The sequence below is a fragment of the Barbatula barbatula genome (assembly GCF_947034865.1).
Source record: "Barbatula barbatula genome assembly, chromosome: 8".
Lineage (NCBI taxonomy): Eukaryota > Metazoa > Chordata > Actinopteri > Cypriniformes > Nemacheilidae > Barbatula > Barbatula barbatula.
The window spans coordinates 11,376,733-11,402,150 of NC_136771.1; the positions used below are offsets into that span (position 1 = coordinate 11,376,733).

The 25,418-nt window shown below is 40.3% G+C and overlaps 1 protein-coding gene across 1 annotated transcript; it reads right to left on the reverse strand.

Moving 5' to 3' along the window:
• Positions 1–4,600: 4,600 nt before the first annotated feature.
• Positions 4,601–25,407, reverse strand: fam193a (family with sequence similarity 193 member A). Its single transcript, XM_079462427.1, has 23 exons — positions 25,035–25,407; positions 22,213–22,281; positions 21,731–21,961; positions 17,343–17,512; positions 17,048–17,215; positions 16,725–16,956; positions 16,405–16,529; positions 16,175–16,322; positions 15,629–15,703; positions 15,449–15,526; positions 13,385–13,503; positions 11,083–11,322; positions 10,357–10,489; positions 10,133–10,276; positions 9,619–9,885; positions 8,906–9,119; positions 8,549–8,773; positions 7,959–8,241; positions 7,181–7,364; positions 6,636–6,866; positions 5,742–6,558; positions 5,572–5,653; positions 4,601–5,495 (listed from the first exon to the last, which is right to left on the reverse strand). Exons 1-23 carry the CDS (start codon positions 25,176–25,178, stop codon positions 5,402–5,404), a joined length of 4,473 nt encoding a protein of 1,490 aa, XP_079318553.1. The 5' UTR covers positions 25,179–25,407; the 3' UTR covers positions 4,601–5,401.
• Between the last annotated feature and the right edge of the window lie 11 nt (positions 25,408–25,418).

Consider the following 25,418-nt stretch of genomic DNA (forward strand, 5'->3'; position numbering starts at 1 on the left):
AGCTGTCCTGAGCCCTACAAGTGAATAGCACGAGAGAAACAGGCGACTGTAGGATTGAGCGATATAACAGCACTGGCTATTTAAAGGGGAGGAGGCTGCGGGACCAAACAAGACTGATGTTTGTGAGTTTAACTGAAACTAGTCTGTGCGGATGCTCGTGTTGCCGTTTCTGCATGCCTCTTAACAAAACGTGTCTGTAGAATTAAATTTAGACATTTAGACAAATACTGGACCACTACCGTGGAGCTTAAAGAATGTGTGTATAATGCTTTATAAAAGTAGTTTTAATGTATTAATTATGCCATGTAATGCATGAATAATTGTAACTTAAGTTAATGCATTATACACTTATAAATTCCTTGTTAAACTTTGCTTTTGTATTCTATACAACAACATTTAAATCAGGGATAATGCACAGGCAGCCGGTTGTTATCGCAGAAATAAACCCACATAAGTGTGATCAGGATTGTAGTACATCAGTGTTACGTATGATGTAACTTTAAATCTGTGTTCTTACTTTTTTCATAAACTACAATAACTGTCATTTTCACCTGTTTGATCAAAAATGACAATGTAAACATCAATAAAAGCTTTAACTTGTCAAATGACCATGGTATCAGTGGCAACCACCTCTGCTCTGCATCGTGCATTAAAACCCTTTAAAGCAGGGATAGCTGTGGATTATCCCTTACTTGCCACATGAGAAAAAGACTGGCCATGTGTGAATTTGAACTATTTTATTAGCTCATATTTACCCAATTCGCGAGAAAAATACGTTTACTTTCGGTTTTAAGGTTAGAAACGACGTTCAAATCATCTTTTGTGGTCTGTAGAAGAAAGAAAATCATACACGTTTGAAATGACATGAGGGTAAATAAATGACAGAAGTTTCAGCTATCCCTTTAAATATCTTAAACATCAGCACCTTGTTTTCTAAATAAGTTCTGGTCTATTTTCAGCTAGTGTTCACATGATCACATTGTGTAGGGTTTTCTGTCAAATTTGAAAGAGCATCATGTTCACGACTCTGTAGCTGCTGCACGGGGGCAGGAGGGAAAACTCCAGCAGGAGTTTCATGCTCTCTACTACGGTCAAGTCACATTCTCGAAATGATGGTGACGCCCAAGTACACGCAATTCTGAAGATGCTCTTGGCCGCAGCAGTCGTCAGGTTTTACACAGAACAGTGTCATTTTTCTACCTTGCGCAATTTGCTGTGAAGTCATCGAAAATATCTTGCATCTCTGAACAATGTTACTAGAGATTAAAAAACAGCTCAAGTGATGGATGTGTGGGCCTGGTGTAGTGCTTTTTCCTCGGAGAAGTGAAAGGTTGCTGGAAGGGATTCCCCACCTCCACTTACAGACCACTTAAATACACACACACGAGGCTGACAGACCTGTAAAGCACACACACCACAATCCACCCTTATCAAGTGGAAATAATTATGTCACAAAATCACATGACGTTTACAGTAAAATTTTGTAGCAGAAAAAAAATATTTAGCCATTTCCCACACAAAACACCAAAATTATAAGTGGGAAAACCTTGCAAAACACCATGCCAAAAGGAATACATTCTGCCTTTAATCTTTAAAGCAGGAAATTCCCAAGCATTGGCATGTACATCATTTGTTTGAAAGACAAGCACCTTACTTAACATAGATTGTTCTTCTTACTAAATGTGTTATCAAGGGCTGTTGTATTATTTTTTTTATAAGACAGATCAGGGATCAGACAGAACTCTATTGTTAATTAGTATGTGGAATGATGGGGGTTTTTCCCCTTTGAGCTGTCCTCAATGAAAAGATCCCAGTGATTATAAACTCCACCATCACATCTCCAATCTTCTATCCCTCTCTTATAAGCCTAGCTTTCTTGCTCTCTCTTTCTTTTTCTAAACCCATCATTGTGCAAATCCCCATTTGAGAGACGTTTAGTCACCACACAAAAGAAATGCCATAATGAGAATATAATAAAAAGCAGTTGTTATTATACATTGATATTTACTTTCACTTTTACTTACAATTTAAACTTTTGATTAAATCTACTCTGTTAGAAGCAAGTGTGTATTTTATATAGATTTTAGTTGTCCGTATTATGTGAGGAATCACATTTTTGTTGTTTGTATTTTTGGAACTATACTTTGACTTTGATGTTGAAGTATGACGTGAACCTGGCCTCAACCCGAAATGTATTACTAAAAAGATTTTACATAAATGAGGCAACTCCAGCATTGCATCACATGTGACTAAACATGGGCAGACTAGTAAGCACAAGAGCATTACCAGGAGATTCACCAAAACTCCCGTCAATGGCTCTCTCTCTAATTTCCCAGACAAACACATTTTCATTTTTTTAATAAACACAAACAAGACCTAACAAGACGACACGCCACAGTTCTCTTGTATGTTTCTTTGTTACATGTTAGGAGGAAGGCGTGCCACCACAGCGAAAACGTTTTTTTTGGCAGGAAGTGAAAAAAAGCCAACAAGGTTCGATGATGACGGATAGCAAAAAAGTTCCCTTTCTGTGGGAGTCTTTAGAAATAGTCTGTCAAGGGGTTTCTAAGATTAGAAATTTGAACTACATCTCTTTTAAAAATGTGATTCCAAAGTAAGGTCATCTTTTAGTTGTAAAAAGCAAACGCCAACATAAAGAACTCCAGCTGCTCCATATAACCAAACATCAAATTACTTTTTTATTCTTAATATCAAGTTTGAGTTTACTTGTTTAATTATTAAGAATGGATTGAGCAAAGCTTACCCATTTCCTAGAATCTCGAGTAAATCGAGCGTTTACTCATTACCAGAACGTTCCAAAATTGCCAAACAAGGATTCAAATCGGAAAAGGGGCGGGGGTCCAATGAGGCCACCTCAAAATGAAAATGATCAGTACTTCAAAACTGTGTCACAGGGGTTGTTTCACACATCATACTAACCTCTGAAGGGATGCTTTTCTGAAAGGGTGATATTATTACATGTTAATAAAATACCAAAGTAAAGAAGAACTAAAACTCAAAACCAAGCATTTGTTTTCACACGACACAGCTCATGTTAAGGGCATAATATAACAATTTGGGGCAAAAACGATACGTCATTCTCATGAGAGTAAAAACACTCTTCCGTTGAACATTACTATAAGACCTTAAACATTGAAAAGGGAATTTTACTACTTCTCAAATTTACGTTACACGATTTTTCATATTCAGTTATCTAACTTAATCCATTCAAGTTGAGCTACATGAATACTTTTGGGGGTTTTCAGTTCCCAGCAGGCTTTACGTAAAATTGCATTTAGAGTCACTTTCTTAATTGTGTTTTTCAGTAAAGAGAAATGTTAATTAGTTTTTGAGTAGTTTGGTATATTTTTCAGTTTTGTGGTTACTGTTGTGAGCCTATTATGTAGATTACCTCATCTATGTAAATATAAAACATATGTATGTTAACATTATATCTGACAAAGGATATATGAAGATTAATAAGAAAGATATTTTAATTGCGAACTTCAAATCAAAATATTAAATGTTACAAATATAAAATCATGTTTAAAGCAAAAAAGTGAAGAAAGATACATGTTGAGTAAACATAACTTTATTATGTGCAATTGGTCATTTTTATGTTAACTGATAATCCTTAATATTTAAATCCATAGAAATGTTGTATGGCTAACACTTCATTTAAACCATTGGGTAGTCACAAATTTGTTAAAATTTGGGGGAAGATGCTTAAAATAAATTGACTTGATGACATCAGTTGAGAGGAGGAGTAAGCAAACACTTGTCTTAAACCTTTATATTATATTTTTGATTACTTCATCAAATAGACAAACCCAAATGTTGGATGAACTTACACCGAAAATTCCACGTTTATTTTACCTAGTGGTTGGGTTTGTCCATATCTTTGACCGAACCATTGCTTGAAACAATGTAGCGCTTCTAGGGTGTTCATTTAGATTCAATGCATTTTAGAACGAGGCAAATAGATTAAACAAAATTAGAAAAGGAAAAAAAACTGCACATGTAACTCTGGCTTCTGAAGGTTAAGATGGTTACGTGGGAGTCAATGTTGCTTTTACTGCTTTTCGGTCTGTTGTTATTAATAAAATCCACGCTCATAAGAATGATGTTATCTGCACCACTTTGCACATTTGGACTTTGTTCAGAGCAATACACCTACTTCTTCCTGATGTGCAACCACTTGGTATCTGGCTCATACTTACTGCACCCTTCAATAAGGTCACAAAGACAAACGGGTTATTTCAAGTAAACCTGAAATGTATTGATTGCTATAATATCTGCATAACTAATAAGCAGCGGTCATGGTAAAACCATAAATATTGAATATAAACTGCAATGTGGTGTTTTACCTGAATCTGGTCTTTCCAGAACGATGGGGACGGTCCCACGTCAAAGCACCAAGTCATGCAAATGAGAGGCGTCAGGGAGCTCCTTCTACATTGATTTGCTATTGATTTTGTACTTTCCCTTAATTGACTAAGGTAAGGTGCATTGACCTAATATCCGGGGGACCAGCCCCGTGAGATATCCCCCCCGTTTATAGCAAAGAAATGCAACAGACTCAAATTTCCTGCCACTCTACTGTATTCCATCTTTCAAAAAGAAAGACAAGATTTTAATATTACTTAACAATATGTTAAAAAGTAGCCAGTCTGGCTTCAGTGTTAATACAATATACACTCTATAACAGATTGATAGCGTGAGTATTGTTCTTTTCAATTTCGTTCTGAACATATTCTGATACAAGCTCCGTACAAGTTGGAAAAAAACAGGAAAAAGAACACAGTTGAACTGAGAAACGGATGTGAATGTTGTCAAGTATTAGCCAGCCTCCCGATGTTGGGAGTGAATGCTATCCAGTCATAATTCTCTTGACGAAGCTGTGACGAAGTGCAGTTCCGGGTGAGCAAAGCCACAGTTGATTTGAATAAAAATACTATTTTTTAACTCATTGATTTTTTTTCTTTAAGCATGTCGTCTGCAGCGCTTTCATTCTCATGTACATACAGCATATTGACAACTGTGAAGGCCTCAGAAAGCCCAGAACATGATACAGACCTAAAACAAACGGCCCACTCACTGACAAAAAGCACACACGCTTTTAAAAGAAAAACAAAGGGAAAACTCAGAGTAGCGATTCATTTTGTGGTTGTTTTTTGACTTGCTCCTTTTGTTTTGTCTCCAGAAGTACTGCAGGAATAAGCCCATTTGGGTTCTTTGTGAAACCCACAACGATGCGGAAAAGGCAAGGCGGCATGGATAATGTAGACTGGAGGAGCATTTGAAGCGTAGCAGCACTGGGGTCAGCCTGTAGAAACGTGAAAGAAAGATGCCAGAGGAACGCATATCGATTCCCACCATAGTCTGTTGATAGGAAGACCCATTAATGGGCAGCAAATGTGGCCTTCTTCAAGCTAAAATTGGACCAGTTGATGGACAACCTCTGTCTCGTCTGTCGTGCAGAGTCTAAGCAGAACCTGTGAAAGGTAAAACAAGATCAATAAAACTTCTTATGCGTTACCAAACATTACAGGAAACACCACTAGATCACACCTTTTGAAATATTCAACTTCACGTTCAGTCTCGTCCATGTCCACGCTGTCCAAATCAATGTCTTTGGGCAGAAACACATCATCTGTCGGACACAAACAAAACTTTTGACTTCATGTTCAATGCGTTTTTTCATCATTCAGACAGATAAAGCTGCATTTCACAACACTCACCTATCGAGTAATTCATCTTGTCTGCTTTTTTCTTTTTATTCTTCTTGGCTTTGCCTTTAGGCTGAGGAGACTCGTTGTTTTGGACTTTGCCATTCTGCTGTGGAGGTTCTAAAGCAAGAGACTCAATAACAGGAGAGTTCCTCTCATCCTTTCCTCCATTATGCTGCTTTTTCCCATGACTCCTCTCTTCCCTCTTGAGCTCGGTTACGGACTCCTCCAAAGCTCTTTGCTTTGCTTTGGTGTCAGAGCAGGCTTTCGGAGGCTCTGGAGTCTTGCAGGTCTCTGCTGGCCTCTTGGTGGCCTCACCGTTGGCTTTTGGGCTGTTTGTCTGTTGTTTGGGTTTGGACTTGATAAGGCTGTGCACTAGGTGGGGCGAGGTGCCATTCTGGAGTATTGGAGACTCCGAAGGCCTCTCTTTACAGATCTTTGGGCTTGGATGCTGGGATGGAACGTTCTTAGCACTGATGGGGGATTGGGGTTCTATATGAGGACTAAGACGGATGAGACTGTGCAGTAGCTGAGTTTTGCCGTTACGCATGTTCTTTTCCAAAACGCTCTGTGCTGTCTGCCGAAGAGGTTGAGGGTTGTTGGTTGTTGGAACGAGAGGAGGATTCTCAGGCTTGGGTGCCTCCTTGGTTTTATTGTCTTTTTTCTTTTTCTTGGATGCACGCAACTGCTGCATTTCCTGTAAACGGAGGAGCTCATGCTTTAGCGCTGCCTCCTCCTCCTCCTGCTGCCGCCTCCTCTGCTCCTTCAATATCTGATGCTGTACCTCCAAGTCCCGAGCTTCGGCCTCTAGACGAGCTTTCTCCTCCAGCTGCACTCAAACACACCATCAGGTCAGTCAGTATCCAATTACACAGAATACACCTACAATGAGACAAACAAGTTTACCTTCTTTTGTTTGTGGCGGGCACGTTTTGCTGCTTTGGAGCTGCTGGGTTGTTTGTTATCTGCGCTGTTGATGAACTGGAGCAGGTCCTCCACCTTGCGATTGTCCTCTACACCGTCCCGCTCCAGCAGCAGTTCTTCTTTCTTGGGCTGTTCCTCTTTTCGCTTAGTCAGCCGGAGTCGCAACTTTTCCCGCATCTCTGCATAGTTCCTACTGGTGGGTGCAGCGGGGGGCTTCGTATCACAAAGAACAAAAGCATGATAAGCTTGGGGAACATCATTAGGTTATTACACATCATTAACAGTTACTGGTAGCACACTGGTTTCGCTATATCTCAAGGGCTGATTTACATAAGCACTGGTGCATGAAAAACTGGTTTGGAAACAGGAAATAATAAGCTCCTGATATGTCAAATTACAACACACTATACTGCCTGAAGCCTGTGATAGGTAAATAAATAGAACTGGGTACAGGAAGTGTTTATGCAGTTTTGTTTTACAAGTCGTAATAGAAAACAGATTTTGGGTACACATGAACGTTTTCATACCCCTCCATGACCAAAGAATTCACAGTAGCAGCAGTCACAGTACTTTCCCTCTTTCTGATTGGTGGAGGTTGAGGTGGACGAGCTATGTTCTGAGCTGCTGTCATCATCTGGACTATCCTCTCCTTCATATGGCTGCTCGTAGCCTCCGTTCCCCTCGCAGCGATGACCCTCACAATCAGGATCACTAAAAATAAATCTTGCTATAATTATGCTGCTTTTTCCATACAAAGTCAAAGAGGTGGACATTTAAATGTAAAATATACAACAGATATTTAACATCCCTGTGAAATAAAAAATTACAATTACAAAATTACAACTTCCTGTAATGACTATCCATCTTAAATTACGTATGTTGGACGGCTTGGGTGGAGCATCCGATAACTCCTCCCCTTCAACTGTCAGTCTTCTGCCAGTTCCATTTCAAAATGCAATGGCTGTTTTTATACACCCAATCAAATCGCAGAGAAAGACAACAGCCACGGCCATTATTTTTATCATTCAAAAATTCCATTTAATTTATAAATGCGACAAAATACAGAAGTAAAAACATCGCAACTTCCGGTTCATGGGGAGTTTAAGCTTTGCTATAAAAAGGGTGGTAAGGGTGGTGTACCAAAGACACCACCACAAAACCTGCACCAACTAGCATAAACTGGCATTCACAACTCAAAATTCTTGCTGGCCTAAAATGGCCTTTGCAAATGGACAACCTCAGACCTACACCTCAAACTACACATGTGGATGCAAATATTTAGAAAAACTACGATTGTTGACTAACCTGCACACACTATTTGGACCACTGACTAGACCCTCCCCCGGAGAAGTTGGCTGATCACTAGCTGACAGGCAGAGACCTGGATGGACATCCATGAAAGCTGGAGTCTGAGATACAGTCTTTGGGAAGGATTGGGTGCCTATACTGGGCAGGTGTGTGCAGGGGGACGAGGGATGCGAGGTTCCACTGAAAGGGGGGAGAGGTGCCAGACTGGTAGGGCTATTTCTAGGAGCAACAGGAGGGGGATGTCTATGGTCTTCTTTACCTAAATTATGGAAAACATCATCTGAAGAAAACAAAGAGAACAAAAAATTAGAAATATAGAGAGAAAATCTGAAAATGTCATTGTTATGCAAGGGCAGGAACTTTTTTGCTTTAGGCTGCATCAAAGCTGCTTTGTAGTTAATTAAACAGATAAGTAATAAATAAATAAATAAATAAAACTATAAAACGCTATTCAGATCAATACAACTATTATAAAAGGGCTATGAATACAAGAGATTGTCAAGATATACCTTACATTTCTTAAATAAGGACAAAATGATCTACTTAAACGACGTATTAAATATGAACGTTGTTCATGTGATCATTACTTGACTGGACAGTGGTGGTGGTACTGGACACAGAGGAGACAGCAGAGGAAGTGGCCATCACTCCTTCACTGGCCTCCATGAAGGCATCTTGGTAGTTGAAGAGACACTTCTTCTTTGCACTATTCTTCTTCTCTTTGCCATCTGGGGTATGGTGAGGGTTGACAGTGGGGTCTAGACAAGGGGAGAGAAGGGGAACGTCGGGAAGGGGGGGGCCCAGCATGTCACCTATACAGAAAAGAACGTTACTGATGTAAACATGTCAACAAGGTTAACATTATCTAGCTGGTTGACGGATAAGATTTAGCTGAAAGTGGGAGAGTGACAACAGGAAGATTACAGTTGAGCGCTACAACCAACCAGGTAAAGGCTCTTGCAACAGCACAGATGGGTTCCAGTTCTTCATCATGTGCGTGTCCCAGAGGTTCTCTAGCTTGAGCGAGGGACACGGCAAAGAGCCATTCCAGTCCCCTGTTGTGCTGAAGCAGCTCTGGTAGATGTGCTCGGGTAAGGTGGGATTGAACCCTTGCTGCTTTCCGCCTGTGTGATTGGATGTGGGGGTGGAAGGGAGCGTCTAGAGAAGTCATGGAGAAAACGAAAGATCATTTCCTTACATCAAGGTAAGTCAATCTAAAAGGTTTCACCCCAAAAATGCAGAATCAAAAATAGATGACGCTGGTGGTGGAATTATATAATAGTTTGAGATAATCAATCCGTGTAGTGGAGTTGGTGCTGGAGTGGTGTGAAGCGGGACGTGCCCAGTAGGAAGTGAAATGATTGCACCTGTGTCCTTTTCTAAGACTTTAATACACACCGCCACCTTGTGGCACAATAATCACCAAGATGGTTACGGCAGCAAGAACATAAATAAAGTGAAATTCCTGTAGACCTCCGCAAAGAATATATAACTGCTGAGAAGGTTTAATTAAAATATGAATATAAATAAATATGAATATAAATTGATTTGATATATAATAACCAAACACAGAGTGAAAGTTAACTTTGGGCCAGACACGTGCATCTGATGAAACCGTCTAGAGGGAATTTTCGGTGTTTTTGTGCTTTTCTCTAACCTTGCTGTGTGTAAGCGGAGGGGGGGAGTAAAGAGTAGGCAGCAGTGGTCTGGGCAGGTGGGAGAGGTTGTGTAATGGGAGATGACCGTGGATGTGGGGGTACAGGTGGAGGGCGGAGTGGGTTGCCGTCTTGTCGGAGAAGAACTGGTGACCCCCCGCATGCAGCCTGCTGGTAGGTAGACAGTTGGAGCCTAGGCCGGATGGGCTACAGTCTCCAGAGCCCTGATTACACATGTGACACTCGCATGGATGATGTACCTGCTCCATCTAATTAAAGAAACGTATTAATCAGTTTAACATTCTGTCACTCATATTATTATATAATACATACAAATTATCACAATATACCAACATTTTAAGAATTGGTGGTAGATCAACGAAATGTTTAAGTGACAATGTGACTATGTATGTCATTCCATATGACATGCAGGTTTCGTGTTGGGTTGTGTGACTCTAAAACATTCCCACTTCTGACTTTAAAATGCAGAATTAAAGTCCAGCACTGGCCCTTTACCTGTGTGTGAGGATATGATGGTGGTGGACAGTCATTCTTTCCACCAGAAAGTGCCCCCTTCTGGCCTAGGGGTTCCCCACCACTTTCCCCCTCCTCCTCATCACCTTCAGAGGAACTGCTACTGCTGCTGCTACCTCGTGGCGACTGGGAGAATAAGAGAGTCTTACATTCCAAATTTCATATTTAAAGTCTTATTGAAATGTTCTGTACATGCTGGCACTTACTTTGTCTTTGAGAGTCATGCTTTCCTCTCCTCCACCAAGTTTGCTGTGAATGCCATTAATGCTGGCCATCACCGCAGGGTCCTCATACCCACTTAGAGGATAGATGGCAGACAACGGAGGAACTTCATCATCACTAACACAGAGGTGGAAAAGGCGTAAGCAAGTAAACAAAAGAAATCAAATGACTCAGCCATTCCAGATTTATGACACTGTTATTGAAAAACAGAAACTGAATGAGCTCAGCAGGGAAGTACAAGATGAAGTCATTAAAATCATAAAGACAGAAATGACTATAATAATAACTGTTTTTTGCTTAATCTGACCCATATTCAGTTTCTGCTTGCAATACTGCTCACAAGCGGTGTATTACTGTTACACAAGTACTTTATTAATATTAAATAAAAGTCCTTATTGTTTGTTGCAACAATGTCTTGTAGCTTGTTGCAACTGTCTTGTTGAAAACACTTGACAGAGTATAAAATGTTTCTCGTAAAAGGAAGTTACACAGCATCAAAATAAACACTTGCATTGTGCCAAATAAGAATGGGTTAAATCTAATTGTAAAACATTCAAACTTAAAAAGTACATTACAATGTAAATGCTACATTACAATTAAATAGACACGCAACGGTTTTAAACCCATTTATGGAAACTGTCCCGAAACAAGGACTTTTAGGATAGTCGGCCAACCGTCACATTGAGAAACATAAAATTGTTGTAACTCACAATGTGGTAGTGCCACCCCGTGGCAGGATGAGGCGTGGATGCTGCTGAATGGTAATAGGCGAGCCTGGGGCTGAACCGGACCCTGAGCTGCCCGATGACATGCTGTGTGGATGAACTGACAGGTAGTCGCAGGGAGGCTCCGCCTGTAGAGGCACCTTTAAATGCAGGTCCTCTGCCATTGGAGCATCCATGATGCCACAGGTGAGGATGTGAGATAGGCTGCAGTCGTCACAGGTGCACCTAGAAATAAATACAATCTATTACAATTATGAATGCAATGACAGGGGTGTATGTTTTTACCACAGAATTACTTAAAGGCACCCTTATCCAGAAAATGCACTTTTAAATGTAGTTTGTGTGTCAGGAGTGTGTGTACAGAACCAACCACCTTAGAATAATTAAAATACACCCATTCATTTATTTTTAAATCCCAATTACAGAGGACGCGTTAACTGTAAATTCGCTGTCACTGACAATTCTTTTAACCAGTGACAGAAAAATCTGAAGGCCGTCCGTCATTTTGATGGATTACAATGAGGGCAATTTGTAATTCCCCTTTATGTCAAGTTGGAAGCATCCAATCATTTCCTTTCATGAGAACGTGTTCGTAAGTGACCGGAGGAAAGCTGTATATTTTCTCTATGGACATTTGGTGGAGAAGGATGAGTACAAGAAGGATGAGTACGATCCCAAGAACACCATCCCAAGGATGGGGGTAAAACATCATGCTTCGGGGTGCTTTTTTACAAAGGGGAAAGGACAACTGCACCGAATTGAGGGGAGGATGGATGGGGCCATGTATCGCGAGATTTTGGGCAACAACCTCCTTCCCTCAGTAAGAGCATTGAAGATCAGTCGTGTCTGGGTGACCCCAAATAGACAGCAAGGTCCTAGAGTGGCCTAGCCAGTCTCCAGAACTGAACCCAATAGATATTCTATGGATGGAGCTGAAAGTCTGTGTTGCCCAGCGACAGCCCCAAAACCTGAAACATCTGGAGAAGACCTGTATGGAAGAGTGGGCCAAAATCCCTGCTGCAGTGTGTGCAAACCTACAGAAGAACTACAGGAAATAACTGACCTCTGTAATTGTAAACAAAGGATTCTGTACCAAATATTAAGTCCTATTTTTCTATTGTATCAAATACTTATTTCATGCCGTTGGAGGGGCTGGTAGGGGAAACACTGAAGTGAAAAAATGTCTCTCTGCGTCTTTTCTATTCAATGTGGGGCAGAAGCAGCACATTCATAAGCAAACAGCAGCTTAAAGTTACTTGAATGAATGAGTACAAAACAGTGTTTACAAGCACCTGTCTTTGTTACTGACTTGACATAGGATTATAAACATTTGTATATAATTATTATTTTAGCACGTAACATCACCTTGCACTATAGTAACGGGTAAAAATTGATTATGAAAGATTCTTTACGTGCCTGTTCGTAAAAAGTTAGGCCAACCTCTGCCCAATAAACCTCAACTGTACTATTGAACGAGCTGTTGGCAATTCTCAGTAACCTGAAGTCACATTGGCTAAGCCCTGCCCATGACTGCTGATGGACTCTGCCGTCTATGCCCTCATTGAGTTGTACAATGTCCGCCATTGTTTTCACGCTGGAGTACTTACAGTGAGCTACAAGGATGTTTTGTAAACAAACAAGGTGTTTTCTTGTTGGATGCAAGACTGAACATAAGTCTTCATTATCTCCCCACATCTGAGCCTTTGAAGTAGTGTTGTAGTCGAGACCACTAAAGCCGAGACAAAGACTGTGATGGGCCGCAACCAAGGCAGGCTGAGACCGAGTTGAGCCCAAGACCAGCAGTCCGAAAATGTATTCAAAAGATCCACAAAACACCAAAAAGTCATAATAAAATAAGTTACTGGTTGTTTATTGTGCACAAATATATGGGTGGATGTTTTATCACCCAGCTACTGCAACATATTACAATTTTGTGCAGGTGCGTTTATCATGTTAACTTTCACTTATGAGAGCAATGTGTCGGATACGAGACATTGTTTCTCATTCGCTTAATGACCATTCTCTTCAGTTTTATTGTTACTGGAAACAACAACTCACACAGCCTTGCGCTTTCTGCTGGAAAGAGGGCGGAGACCAGCAGCTCATTTGCATTTAAAGAGACACACAGCAAAACAGCCTGTTTTTCCTGACAGGCAAAATTGGACATGTAGGGCACAGTATAATAAAAGATCTGTGGTGTATTTTTAACTGAAACTTCACAGACACATTCTGTGGACAATTTTGTAAAAGGGCTGGGTTAGGGTGCCTTTAAAAAAAGTAAATGTACCTCCGTCGATAGTTGCAGTTGGGACAGTCTGGAATGCTCAGCCTGGAGGACAACATCTGTTTCACGGTGTCTGTGAACTTACTGTCGCCACCCAGAGACTTCTTACTATTTGATAAGAACTGTAAAATTACACATAAAACAAGATTGCACATTTTAGGGGAATGCAATTTGTATTCTAATACCAAAGCCAAAATCACAGCATGAGCACTAAAGCTCAATGTGAGCTAACATTAAATTAAACGAACACATTCGCCAGATTCTTCATCCAAAAAGACTTACAGTGCATTTACGCTATACATTTTATGTGTATGTCCTTGCCCTGGAAACTGAACCATTGACCTTACTGGGACCTTGTCTACAAATTGCACTACAGGAAAGCTGTGGCCAACCATTAGACAATGGCTCTGACCTTAAAACTGGTTTTACAAAGAACATTAAGAATTTCCTTTAATAGGTATAGAAGACTAGAGAAAGAGGAAAGTTCCATGTGACATCCCCATTGGAGAAAATTATCTTCATCATTCATCATAATTATGAGCTAACAGTAAAACATATTAATAATAGTAAATATTTATGAATAATATATTTTAAAGGTATGGTTCCTGAACAAGCAACTATTCTTGTTGATCAGAAACACTAAATATTACATTAAACTATTTTGTTTTTTAATAGTTTATTAAAAACTTTTATTGTAGGCAATTCCATTAACCCTCATTCATGTTCTATTTAGGGCTTACGCCTATTTCACACATACTCCATGTGCAGCGCGTATGCGTTGCATATTGTTTTTTAACTTTCCCATGTTGATTGATTAGATCATTGACACAGCATGATGATGCGGTTTGGTCCGTCTGTTGCAGATGAGGTGCGTCAGTGCAGTGATCGTTTAAGCATCAAGACTATTTTTGCTGTAAAGCACAGACTGATTTAAAGCGATAGCACATGTGTCATGCTCAAAATGAACACTAATTGACACAAAAATACAGTAAATGCATATAAATTAAGCTTACTACAATTTTTTATGTTATTTGTTTAAATAAGCAATAAAAGCAAAACACTTACTAGGAGTTGCATAAATAATTAATCCGATTAAAATGTTCTACAGTGTTTATACTGCATGCGGAAGGTGACAAACAGGTGAAAGTACAACTGTGTGTTCACATAGAGCGCGAATGAGGCGTCAAGCGCGAGTGATTTACATGTTAAGTCAATGCAAAGACGCGATAGACGCACTTGCGGTGCGAATAGCGCGAATGAGGTGCCGCGAATGGCACGAATAGCCAATCAGGAGCCTGCTCTAGTAGTGACGTAGAGAGCAGAGGCAGAAATATAAAATGGAGGACAAGCTAATCATCTCAGTGTGTGGACACCCGGAGCTATATGATACGTGTTCATATTTTTTATAAAAATAGGAATAAAAAGGGTCTTGCTTGGAAGAAAGTGAGTGAGGAGGTCCGTAAGTTGTAAAAACATTTTCCTGAAGCGAATTTCACTCGCGAATGACGCGAATAGCGCAAATGACACGAATTTCACGCGCGAATGAAGCGAATGACGCGAATGAAGCGAATTTCAAGAGCGAATGAAGCAAGTAAACACAAAATGTTCAAGCGTCCTACTAATCGCGAATAGCGCGTTTTTGACGCCTCATTTGCGCTCTATGTGAACACACAGCAAGACTGCAGCAGCGCGATGGATGACACTCGGCTAAATATTGAGGAAGGCGAAATACGGAGTGACTTATGACCCCCAGGGCTGTTTTAATAAAAACATGAATGCTAAAGAAAACGCATGGGAGGCAGTTTCATCGGCCACTGAAATGGATGAGAAGTTATTTTGAAACTCTTTTAATAGGCTAGGCTAATAAAACTTCACAAGTGTTTTAAAGTACCATCCTAACATCAAAACTACAGATAATATGCTTGCTACAAACATAGTATGTGTGAAAGCACAATGGCGCATGATGGATCCATACTGCATACGTGTTGGTCTACGTACCGCATACGCACTGCTAACGGAGTATGTGTGAATCGGGCATTAAGATGACATTTTCAGAAGAAATATTACCTGCTCTTCAAAAAATCTTTTCTGTTTGAAAATCTCTGCATCTTCTTTGAGCATCCGCTGCTTTGTTCTTAAAGACATCTGGAAAAGTGGAGAAAGTCAGTTAGTACATAAATTCTCCTCAAGGAACAACCCACGGATAAACACAAATAATATGACTAAATGAATTGTGATGTGACTTACATTTCTATTAATTAAAGACTTGTGCGGTTCTGTCCTTTGATTTGTAAGATTCTGACCTTCGACCTTGAAAAGCAACTGTAAACAAATAGCTATTAGAAGCAAGCTTTCAGAGACTCCGAAGACATACAATAAGGCTAGGTTAACATTAAAGGAGCAATGAGGAGATTTTAGCAGCATCTAGTGGTGAGGTTGCGAATAGCAACCAACGGCTCACTCCACCCCTCACATTCGAAGCACTACGGCCGCCAAAGGACATAACGTATTTTCGAACCATGCTCTGTAGAGCTGTTTGTCAGATAAAGTCAAAATGTAGATACGACATGGAGAATTCCATGTAAGAGGTCCTGCCGTGTATGTAGATAGAAAAAGCTCATTCTAAGAAAAACATAACGCTTCATTGTGTAAGGTCTTAACACACCTCTGAAGACATAGTTATGTATATTATATTGCATGTCTGTCAATAGATCCTCCTGAAAATTACACACTGCACCTTTAATGGATCTAAGTTGACAAAGACGATCAGAAACTATCTGAAAAGAAACATGCCTGTTCATCCACATAGTCGTCAATCCTCTTTTCACACTCCAGCCATTCTAGAGCCACTGCACTCATCTCCTGGTCCAGCTGGTGGTATCTCTCCAGTAGAATACGGTACATATCCTCACTGTATGAATCATGGGATGTCGTGCACTGCCTAATAAAAAAGAAAACACAATAATGGAAGCACCCCTTTAAGATATTGTAAGTGGAGTTTTGTGAATCAAAGAAGATTGTACCTTAGCTGGGCCACTAAGGCAGGTAGACTGTTGTGCAGGATGGGTTCAGAGAACACCAGGTTCTCAAAAAGGTGTTTATTGTGGAGCTCCCATGTAACTTGGAACTTCTGCAGATGCTCGTTCTCCTGCGTAAGAAAAACAGCGAAGGTCAGTTACAAGGACAAGGTCTTCTGTGGCAGGCTATTACTGCACTTAAGCTTGTCCTTACGTTGTTCCAATTGCTTACCCCATTTGTAAGTCATTTTGGATAAAAGCGTCTGCTAATTGTGTAAATGTAAATGTCTTTATCATTAAGATGGTTATTATTATCATCGACATACCAGGGTGAGCAGGAAGCTGCTGATGGTGCGGGCAGCCTGGCAGAGAGCATTGTATTCCTCGAGCAGCAGCGAGATGAACTGGTAGGCCTGTGGAGGACCCTGAGCCACGGCCATAGTCGCCTTGGAGCCTGCGGACAGATGCTTCAGTAACCGCACCTTCATCTCTAACACGTACTCTCTTGCCTGCTGCTCCAGACGCTGGTACAGCTGGTACGGATCCTTCTCGCAAAGCCTGAATAATGCCCAAGAACAGCAAATTCATTTAAGTTCAACACCTGGTTTCATTGTTTATTTGGAGAACTCTGCCTGTTTCTCAACGTTACCTGTCAACAAGCTCCTTCATGCTATCTTTGTCACGGTCCAGAGGCTGATCCTGATCATCAGCCAGTGGAGTTCCAGTTTGACGGTAAATGCACCTGACCAGGTATCTCACCTCAGACCAGTGATTCTGCAGCTGTTGTGACTCCCGCTCAGACTCAGCAGTGATCTCCCTGACCAATGAAATGAAACCAATGCAGTTTGAGAAAGAAATATGAGACCTCAAATCTCTGAATCAGGATAGAACATTTCATGGTTGTGTGACCTGAAAACATGATGGCTGATGGATGGATGACTCACCTCCGCTCATAACAGGCCTCACAGCTGCACACTGTGTCTGTGGTGAGGGGAGAACTGAGATCTGGTGCAGGTAGTGTAGGAGCTCCGACAGCAAGTCTCCCGCCGGACCCCATGGGCTCCTGATACAAACCTCCGTTACCCATCGGCATGTGCAATAAGAAGTCCTGATTCTGAAGAAGATAATAAGGTATCTCAAAAACAGACTTCTTTTGCGGCTTCCTTTGAACATCAATACTCCTTTACTTTAATAAAACAAACGCCAGAATACTTTGCATTAATTAAACATAAATACAGTGAGGGAAATAATGATTTGAGCCCCTGCTGATTTTGTAAGTTTGCCTGCTAACAAAGAAATGAGGGGTCTAGAATTTTTATGGTAGGTTTATTTTAACTGATAAGAGACAGTCAGTGAATAAATATTTGATCCCCTACCAACAAGCAAGAATTCTGGCTCCACAGATTGGTTATGTGCCTATATGGACCACAGATTAGTCCTGTCACTTTAAGAAAGTACTCAGCTTGTTATGTATATAAAAGATCTTCCATTTCAAACTCTCCACCACCATGGTCAAGACCAAATAGGTTTCAAAGGATGTCAGGGACAAGATTGTAGACCTCAACAAACCTTGAATAGGCTACAGACAGAAGCTTGGTGAGAAGGAGGCAACTGTTGGTGTGATTATTTGGAAATAGAAGAAATACTACATAACTTTAAATTGTCCTTGGTCAGTAGCTCCCTGCAAGACTTCCCCAATGGGGTAAGGATGATCACGAGAAAGGTTAAAGATCAGCCCAGAACTACGACAGTTGGGACCACAGTTAGCAAGCAAACCATTGGTTAAACGCTATGCCACAATAGATTGAAGTCCTGAAGCACCCGCAAGGTCCTACTGCCCAGGAAGGCCCGCCTGGCTCGTCTGAAGTTTGACAATGAACATCAAAATAAGGCTTTGGAGAAAGTGATGCGAGACCAAAATTGACTCCTGTTTTTGGAGGGAGATTGTGGCGAGCAGGGCGGGACAAGAGCCGTGAGGGAACGGTGCGAGGCCGGTGACGTGAGTGATAACGAGCGTCAGCTGAGCTTGCACCGGTCTCGCATCTCTCACGGAGGAGCTCCTTAAACATAAGAGAGGAGCGACAACAGGCAAGGATGAGAGAGGACCAGTCCTGGAATTAATGTTGTGTTTTAGTATGTTTGTATGGCCGGCAGACGACCTTGAGAGACTTTTATATTAAAAGTCTTTTACGTTCGTCAGTTCCCACCTCCTTCCTTCCTTTTGTTAAACCGTGTTACAGAGAGAAATGCTGACTATGACCCCAAGGACACCATCCCTACAGAGATGCACAGTGTTGGAAACATTACGCTTTTGACCTTTTTCTCTGCTATGGATACAGAATGACTTCACCGCATTGTGGGGCTGAGGGACGAGCCCATGTAACGTAAAATCTTGGACGAGAACTTCCTCCCCTTAACTAGATCAATGAAGATGGGTCGTGGATGTGACTTTTAGAGCTGCAACTAACGATTATTTTAATAATCGATTAATCTGTCGATTATTTGTTCGATTAATCGATGAATCGGATACAATTTTTTAAAAGCATTCATTTTCAACCCTTTATTGAAAAATAGAACTGACATTGCAAAACATATTTCAAAAGCTTTATTATTACTTATTATATTATTATTACAGCTTGCTGTGGTTTACATGATGCATTTCCCATCAAGAAGCCTCTCATGGTTTGCTGTTTTTTTCGGGTCTCTCTGATGGTCTTTCCTCTACCTCCGCTCTGCTTTTTTAATTTATTTTTTCTCCGCTATGCTGCGCGGCGCGATCAACTTTTTTTAGTCCTGTGACACACTAGATGCGTGGCGTGAGCGTCTCAGAAGCCTGGCGTGACCGTTTTTAAATCGGCTCCCATGTTAACAGGTTAGAGCTTGCACACTGCCTGCGTGAGACGAGCCGCACGGAAAACGCGTGCATGCTAGGAATTGAATCGACGCCTATTTTTCACGAGACACGCAAGCGTGTTGGAAGCGTTTCCAGGCAAAATAGAATAGGAAAAGATGTTTATATGTAATTTTGTACACGAATACATATTAATGAATGCCATTTTGATGTTTGAAAGCTAATCATAATTTATTTGAACGTATTTTCAAATTGAATTTCATTAAACCAACATCTGCACGTTACGGGGTTTTCATGTCCACTGTAGAAAACATCAGGACTTAAATCATGTTTATAATGCATTTTTGGAGAAACAACAAGTGAATATTGAAATAAATTATACATTAATATTCCTATTAAGTATGAGATATTATTACTAAAATGTTGCAAATGAATACTCCAATTAACTACTTTTTTCCATAAAATCTTCCTCCAAGAAAATGCTTAGGCTATATCCAATGAAAAGATACATTGCATTGAATGGGAATATTAATTTATGTCCATCTTAAACACATATTGCATAAAGTAAACTCGTGCATCAATTGATTACGTTACATCTTTAATAACATATCTGAGAATCATCTTAATACGAATTGTGGTTCGTATTAAACCCCAAAATGTATTGGTGACTGAATTATTTTTGTTTTTTATGCTCTTAACAATGTGATTAAAAATGGAAAAAAATATGACACATTACAATAACAACGTAGTCTAGTGTGTCATCTGAGTGACGGTCCAACATCAGGTAATAAAGCTACAAAACATTTGGAAATGTTATTTAAATAAACAGACAGCCTACTTACTCATTTTTCAGATTTTGGAAGGTGTAGGTTATGTGAAAAAAGTTTAAACTTGTCGTGAATACAAGACCCTTGTCTGTCGGCGGCCTCCCTCTATCTATGTCACCTATAGCAGCAGCAGCGCGCCAGCGCCGCGTCAGGCACGGTGCTGGTGTGCAAAGATACAGAAAACACGACGCAGCCGCCACAGAGCTGACACGCAACAGAAACGCCACGCTCACGCCACTCAAACATGCGGCGCGCGTTATAGTCGCGCGATACAACGAATCGATAATGAAATTCGTTGCCAACATTTTTAATAATCGATTTTTATCGATTTTATCGATTCGTTGTTGCAGCCCTAGTGACTTTTACATGACAAAGACCCAAAACATACTGCAAAGACAACCAAAGAGTGGCTGTGAAGGAGTAGGCTAAAACACCAATTTGCTGAGCAACAGCCAAGAAACCTTAAAGATTTACAGAGGAGTTTTTGCATCCTGACACATGTTCAAACATGGTGACCAACTATCAGAAATGTCTGACCTCTGTGATTGCCAACAAGGGTTTCTCAACCATGTACAAAGTTATGTTTTGCTTGGGGAAATGCAACTCGATTTAAAACCTTTATATTTCCCCCATGATTTTTTTTATTCTGTCTCTATAAGTTAAAAACCATAAAAATTATAGACCCTTCATTTCTTTGTAAGCAGACAAACTTACAAAATCAGCAGGTCAAATAATGATTTCCTTCACTGTATTGTACAATGTTCGAAGCAGTGTCATAAAGTACTACAGTATAAAGACAATCAGAAAAGATGGACAGGTCCCGATGTTGTTTCCAGAAAATTTCATTATTTTTAAGAATATTGGTAACATACATATATATATATATATATATATATATATATATATATATATATAAAACAACCATTGGTCTCTATCGACTTCTACTGCATCGAAACAAATACAATGCAAGTCAATGGGGACCAACAGTTGTTTGTTACCAAGATTCTTTAAAATATCTTATTTTGTGCTCTACACATAAGCAATGATCCCACAGCACAGCTAAGTTGAGATGAACCTACCCATATCTATATTTACATCATTACCATCACATATGCCTGTGTCATGATTCAACAATACAATGTTGTATTAGGCCAATTATTGTACAAGCTGTGTTTAACAGTCACTGAAAAACAAAAAAGGGTAAATTCTGACATTATCATACAGCTTCCTAATAAACAGTTGTTATATTTGTTATTTTCAAGGTGTCAGAATTCCTGAATTGTGTGGAATACATGAGTCCCAAAGTCACATCCAAAACTTCAGCAAATGGTACTTGCAATTAAATAAAAACTTTCAAAGAAAAAAAGACATGCATCTGCCTGATTCCATCTGCAATCCACGTGCTGTGAAAATTAAACAGCTGTCTATCCCAGGTGCAGAGAAAACACAAAATTGGTTCTACTGTTAGAAAAACATAACCCATACATATTTTACCCGCATGACAATCACACTTAAAAAAAGGAGACTCATGTGACTCATCCAAAAACAAACACAACCCAGACTTATTACGCCAATTCACAATCATAATTTGTCTAATTCTACTAACTGGAGGCAGAGGAGAGACATGCCGGTGTTGGAGGCTAAAGGGACGTACCAACAGAGACTGGTCGAGGGGTGGCTGGCGGTCGTCCTTCTCCACGGTTCGCTTGCAGTCGGAGCAGACATACAGAGGCAGCTGAAGGGCGTTGGAAGATTTGGGCGATTGGGTTGGTCCATTCTGTGATCCTCCCACGTCCTGAGTGTCTTTGCGTTCGCTGCGACATAGCAGACAACGGTCACCTGTGGTGTAAGGGGCCCTCTGGTTCACACCGAAAGTGAATGGGGTCTAAGCAGGTAAGAAAAAGGACAGGCCAATGTTTAGAGCTTGTGAGGCGAAACGCTTGTGGAAATATTCTCAGATTACATTAATACACATCTAGTACAGATCAATAAGGTAACACATTAAATGACACCGAGTGAAACGCTTCAAAACAGACTCGACATTCAGCAGAGCAGTCTTTCAGAACATCACAGCTGTGCTGCCATACAGAGGAACTGCAAATGTGTCACAATACTTCAGGTGATTTGCCTGTTTACCTGAAGGACTCCTGAGAAATCAGCATTTACAGGCCCTTCTGAAAACTGTGGTGCGCCATTCAATGGAACCTGAAGGAGAAAATGTCATAAAATCAACTCGTCCCTGTATCAAGGGAATTGCAGAAAGAATGTTGTAGACCTCTCCAGCTCAGAGCTCAAACAACACAACCTAAATTTACTATAGCCGTCAGATTGCAAGTAAATGCGCTTTGCAGCCAGGTGCAAAGTAAAATTTCTGTTGAATTTTGAGAGGACTATCAAGCCACGATAATGTATGCAGGGAAACATAAATTGCAATAGTTTTCGGGGTCAGTGAAAATTGCAGCATGCAATATCATCCATCAATAATTTATTTAATGAGAGGAAGAGGGAAATACTAAAGTCATAGTAGTAATTCTAAGTCAGTAGTGTTAGGCCGGCCTTAGGGCTGTTCAACAATTAATCGCGATTAATCCCATCGCAATAAAAATGTGTGTTTACAAAATGTATATCTGTGCATATTTATTTTGTATTAACAATAGGGCTGTCAAATGATTTATCGCGATTAATCTCAACCAGAATATAAATTTGTGATTACATGTCGGTGTACTTTGCATATTCTTTTTTTTATTTATACACACTACAACATACATGCATATATTTAAGAAAATTATGAAAGTAAAACCTAAACATTTATTTTTTATTTCAATTCTTGGTAAATATATATATGTAAATACATCTAAACATATGCACATGTATGTGTATGTTTTTGTGTTTATTAATACAAAATGAATATGCAAAGTACACAGACATATATTACGGACTTTTATTCTGGATGCATTTAATCGTTTTACAGCCCTAATAAAAAAACATGTATATCTTGGGAAAAGATATTTGCAAGTATATATTTATTTGCATTTATATATAATGTACATTTCATATACATATTTATTCATTTTTCTTTGTTCATGTGTATGTGTTTATAAATACAAAATGATTTAGTTAACAGACACATCATGTAAACACAAACATTTTATTCGGCATGCGATTGAACAGCCCTACTGGCCATGTCATCTCAACATGGCAGCCATAAATATCAGACGGGTTATCAGTTATTCAATAAACCTTGTTATGCTTGTTTAAACTGTTTCCGCAAAAATAAAATCAGAGCTTTATTCAAAGACTTTTCTTGAAAGTCTCTTAATGCTTTAAAGCTGAAGCATGGAGAGAAACTAAGAGCCATTTGATGAATGATTTTCCATAGTGTAACCAATGTGGTGCTATCATTGCTAAACAATGTTTGTTTGAGCACACCTGCCAACCCACTGACCACCAATGGGGGAGTGTGAGGTTGGACAATCTGCATTCTAGACCAGTGACAAATGGGGGACTGTTCAGAAAGCCAATTTGAAATAAGCGTTTTCTGGTGGCACAAAAATGAAACATCTAACCAATTTTATTGGGAATGTGACGTCTTGTGTACTTGCTTATTTTAACAATAAACCTGTCGGAGAATGAAACCTTGGGCTACATCATTGAGGTGAAGCTGCTGTAATCTACTGTACAGTTTGTCAACCAAAGCGGTTTATGCACTCCACAAGCACGGCAAACTAATAATTATACAGACAGCTGCCACACTCTTCTCCAAACGTGTTTTTCTTCCAATAAGCTTTGAATTCAACTAGACAACTTCAATGTATACACACAATGTTGGGTCCGCTGGATACTGAAACGGCATTAACCCAGGTCTGTTCAGTTCACTTTGAATGAAATCCATGATTCAGTCCGGTCAAGAAGCGGTCTCTGTCAACACGGACTGATAATCTTGTTAAGCTACAGATGTGGTCTCCTTGGTAACAGAGGCCTACTACCAGAACGAATAAGTGTCTGACAAAGCCGAGCACACCGGACCCTGAGTGGCCTATTAATTCCCAGACACTTTCAGTGCTTTAACAGACAATCAAGTGAACAACATAACTGTAACAACTAAAAGCATATTTCTTAGTGTAAAAGCATAAGTGTATATTCCTGTGAATGTTTACGCTGTGTGGTTGCAGGTAGTTTTTATAGTGACAACAAACTAGGCAATGGTAAGTCAGATCACCTTTGTTATGTCTAGAGCCAAAATGTTGCACAAAGACCCGTTTCTAAACCAATGACAGACCTATTAAAGGGGTTTGTTGATATTCACACCTACTTCCTGTTTGTTCGTACTTGAAATATGAATATTGCTAGTGTGCACAAGGGCAACCATTACACACACGTGATATCAATAACCCAATAAAATGGTTTTACATAAAGAGTGGCTATACTCCTCTAAGTCGAATTGTTTATTTAGCCACTTAGCAATGCAACAAATCGTCAATACCAAAACACAAGATGGGCTGTTAGCATCCGGTCAGTCTATCAACATGGAAACATACGGTGAACTGTGGAGCATAAAAATCTTTAGATATAGTAGGAAATTAACGTATTGGTTTAACTATAGAGAACATAACACACACTATAACTGTGTCAACTAGCCCTGGACTTCAGTTGACAAGTTAGCTTGACATAACCCCGAGTGACACAACCACAAACTTTGGAATCTACAGACTGTTATGAAGGATTAAATCACTCTTAATGAGTTTTACACATGTGTCCACGCTTCCTTTCCCGTGGTCACATGACGAATTATTTACAATTCAAGCTTGACACCAGCAATGTTCAGGCTGCGTGTAAATGTGAGATCAACTACAGGAGCCATTATAAGGCCCCAAACATCTGGAGATCTGGACTTAACGGCACCATAGTTGAGTTCCGATGCACCACCAACAGCCCCGTACGCCACAGCCCGTACTCACCTCTCCATTAATGCTGGGGATAGTGCTAGGGTCTCCGTGAGCTACGCTGCTAGAGGGTGTTGGCGGAGCTCCGGCCTTCCCTGCGCCGCCGCCCCGCTTATTCTTCCTGCGCTTTGCTCCGCGTTTGGCGTCTGTGGGACTCATTTTACCCCACGAAATACACAGACAGCGTCCCGTCCACAAACAGCGGGCTCTCGGGTGCAATGCCAGGCTCTGGCGCTGCTGTTACAGGTGAAATTTAGCTCAAATTTAAATATATTCCAAGAGCCTGCCGATTTGCTCGTAGTAAAGCAGACTTGAAAATCCAATATGGCCGACTCAACAGGACTTGGCCAATGGCGTTACGCCATGACGCAATAGCGTACGGCACGCCAAGGGTTTATG

What these genes read in the sequence shown, in the direction of transcription:
- fam193a (XM_079462427.1), bottom strand. Translation starts at nt 25,178, where the DNA reads ATGAGTCCCACAGACGCCAAACGCGGAGCAAAGCGCAGGAAGAATAAG. An exon ending in ATGAAGGAGCTTGTTGACAG is followed by an intron (nt 16,957 to 17,047) that starts GTAACGTTGAGA and finishes GGCATTATTCAG; the next exon opens with GCTTTGCGAGAAGGATCCGT. An exon ending in GCAGCTTCCTGCTCACCCTG is followed by an intron (nt 16,530 to 16,724) that starts GTATGTCGATGA and finishes TTTCTTACGCAG; the next exon opens with GAGAACGAGCATCTGCAGAA.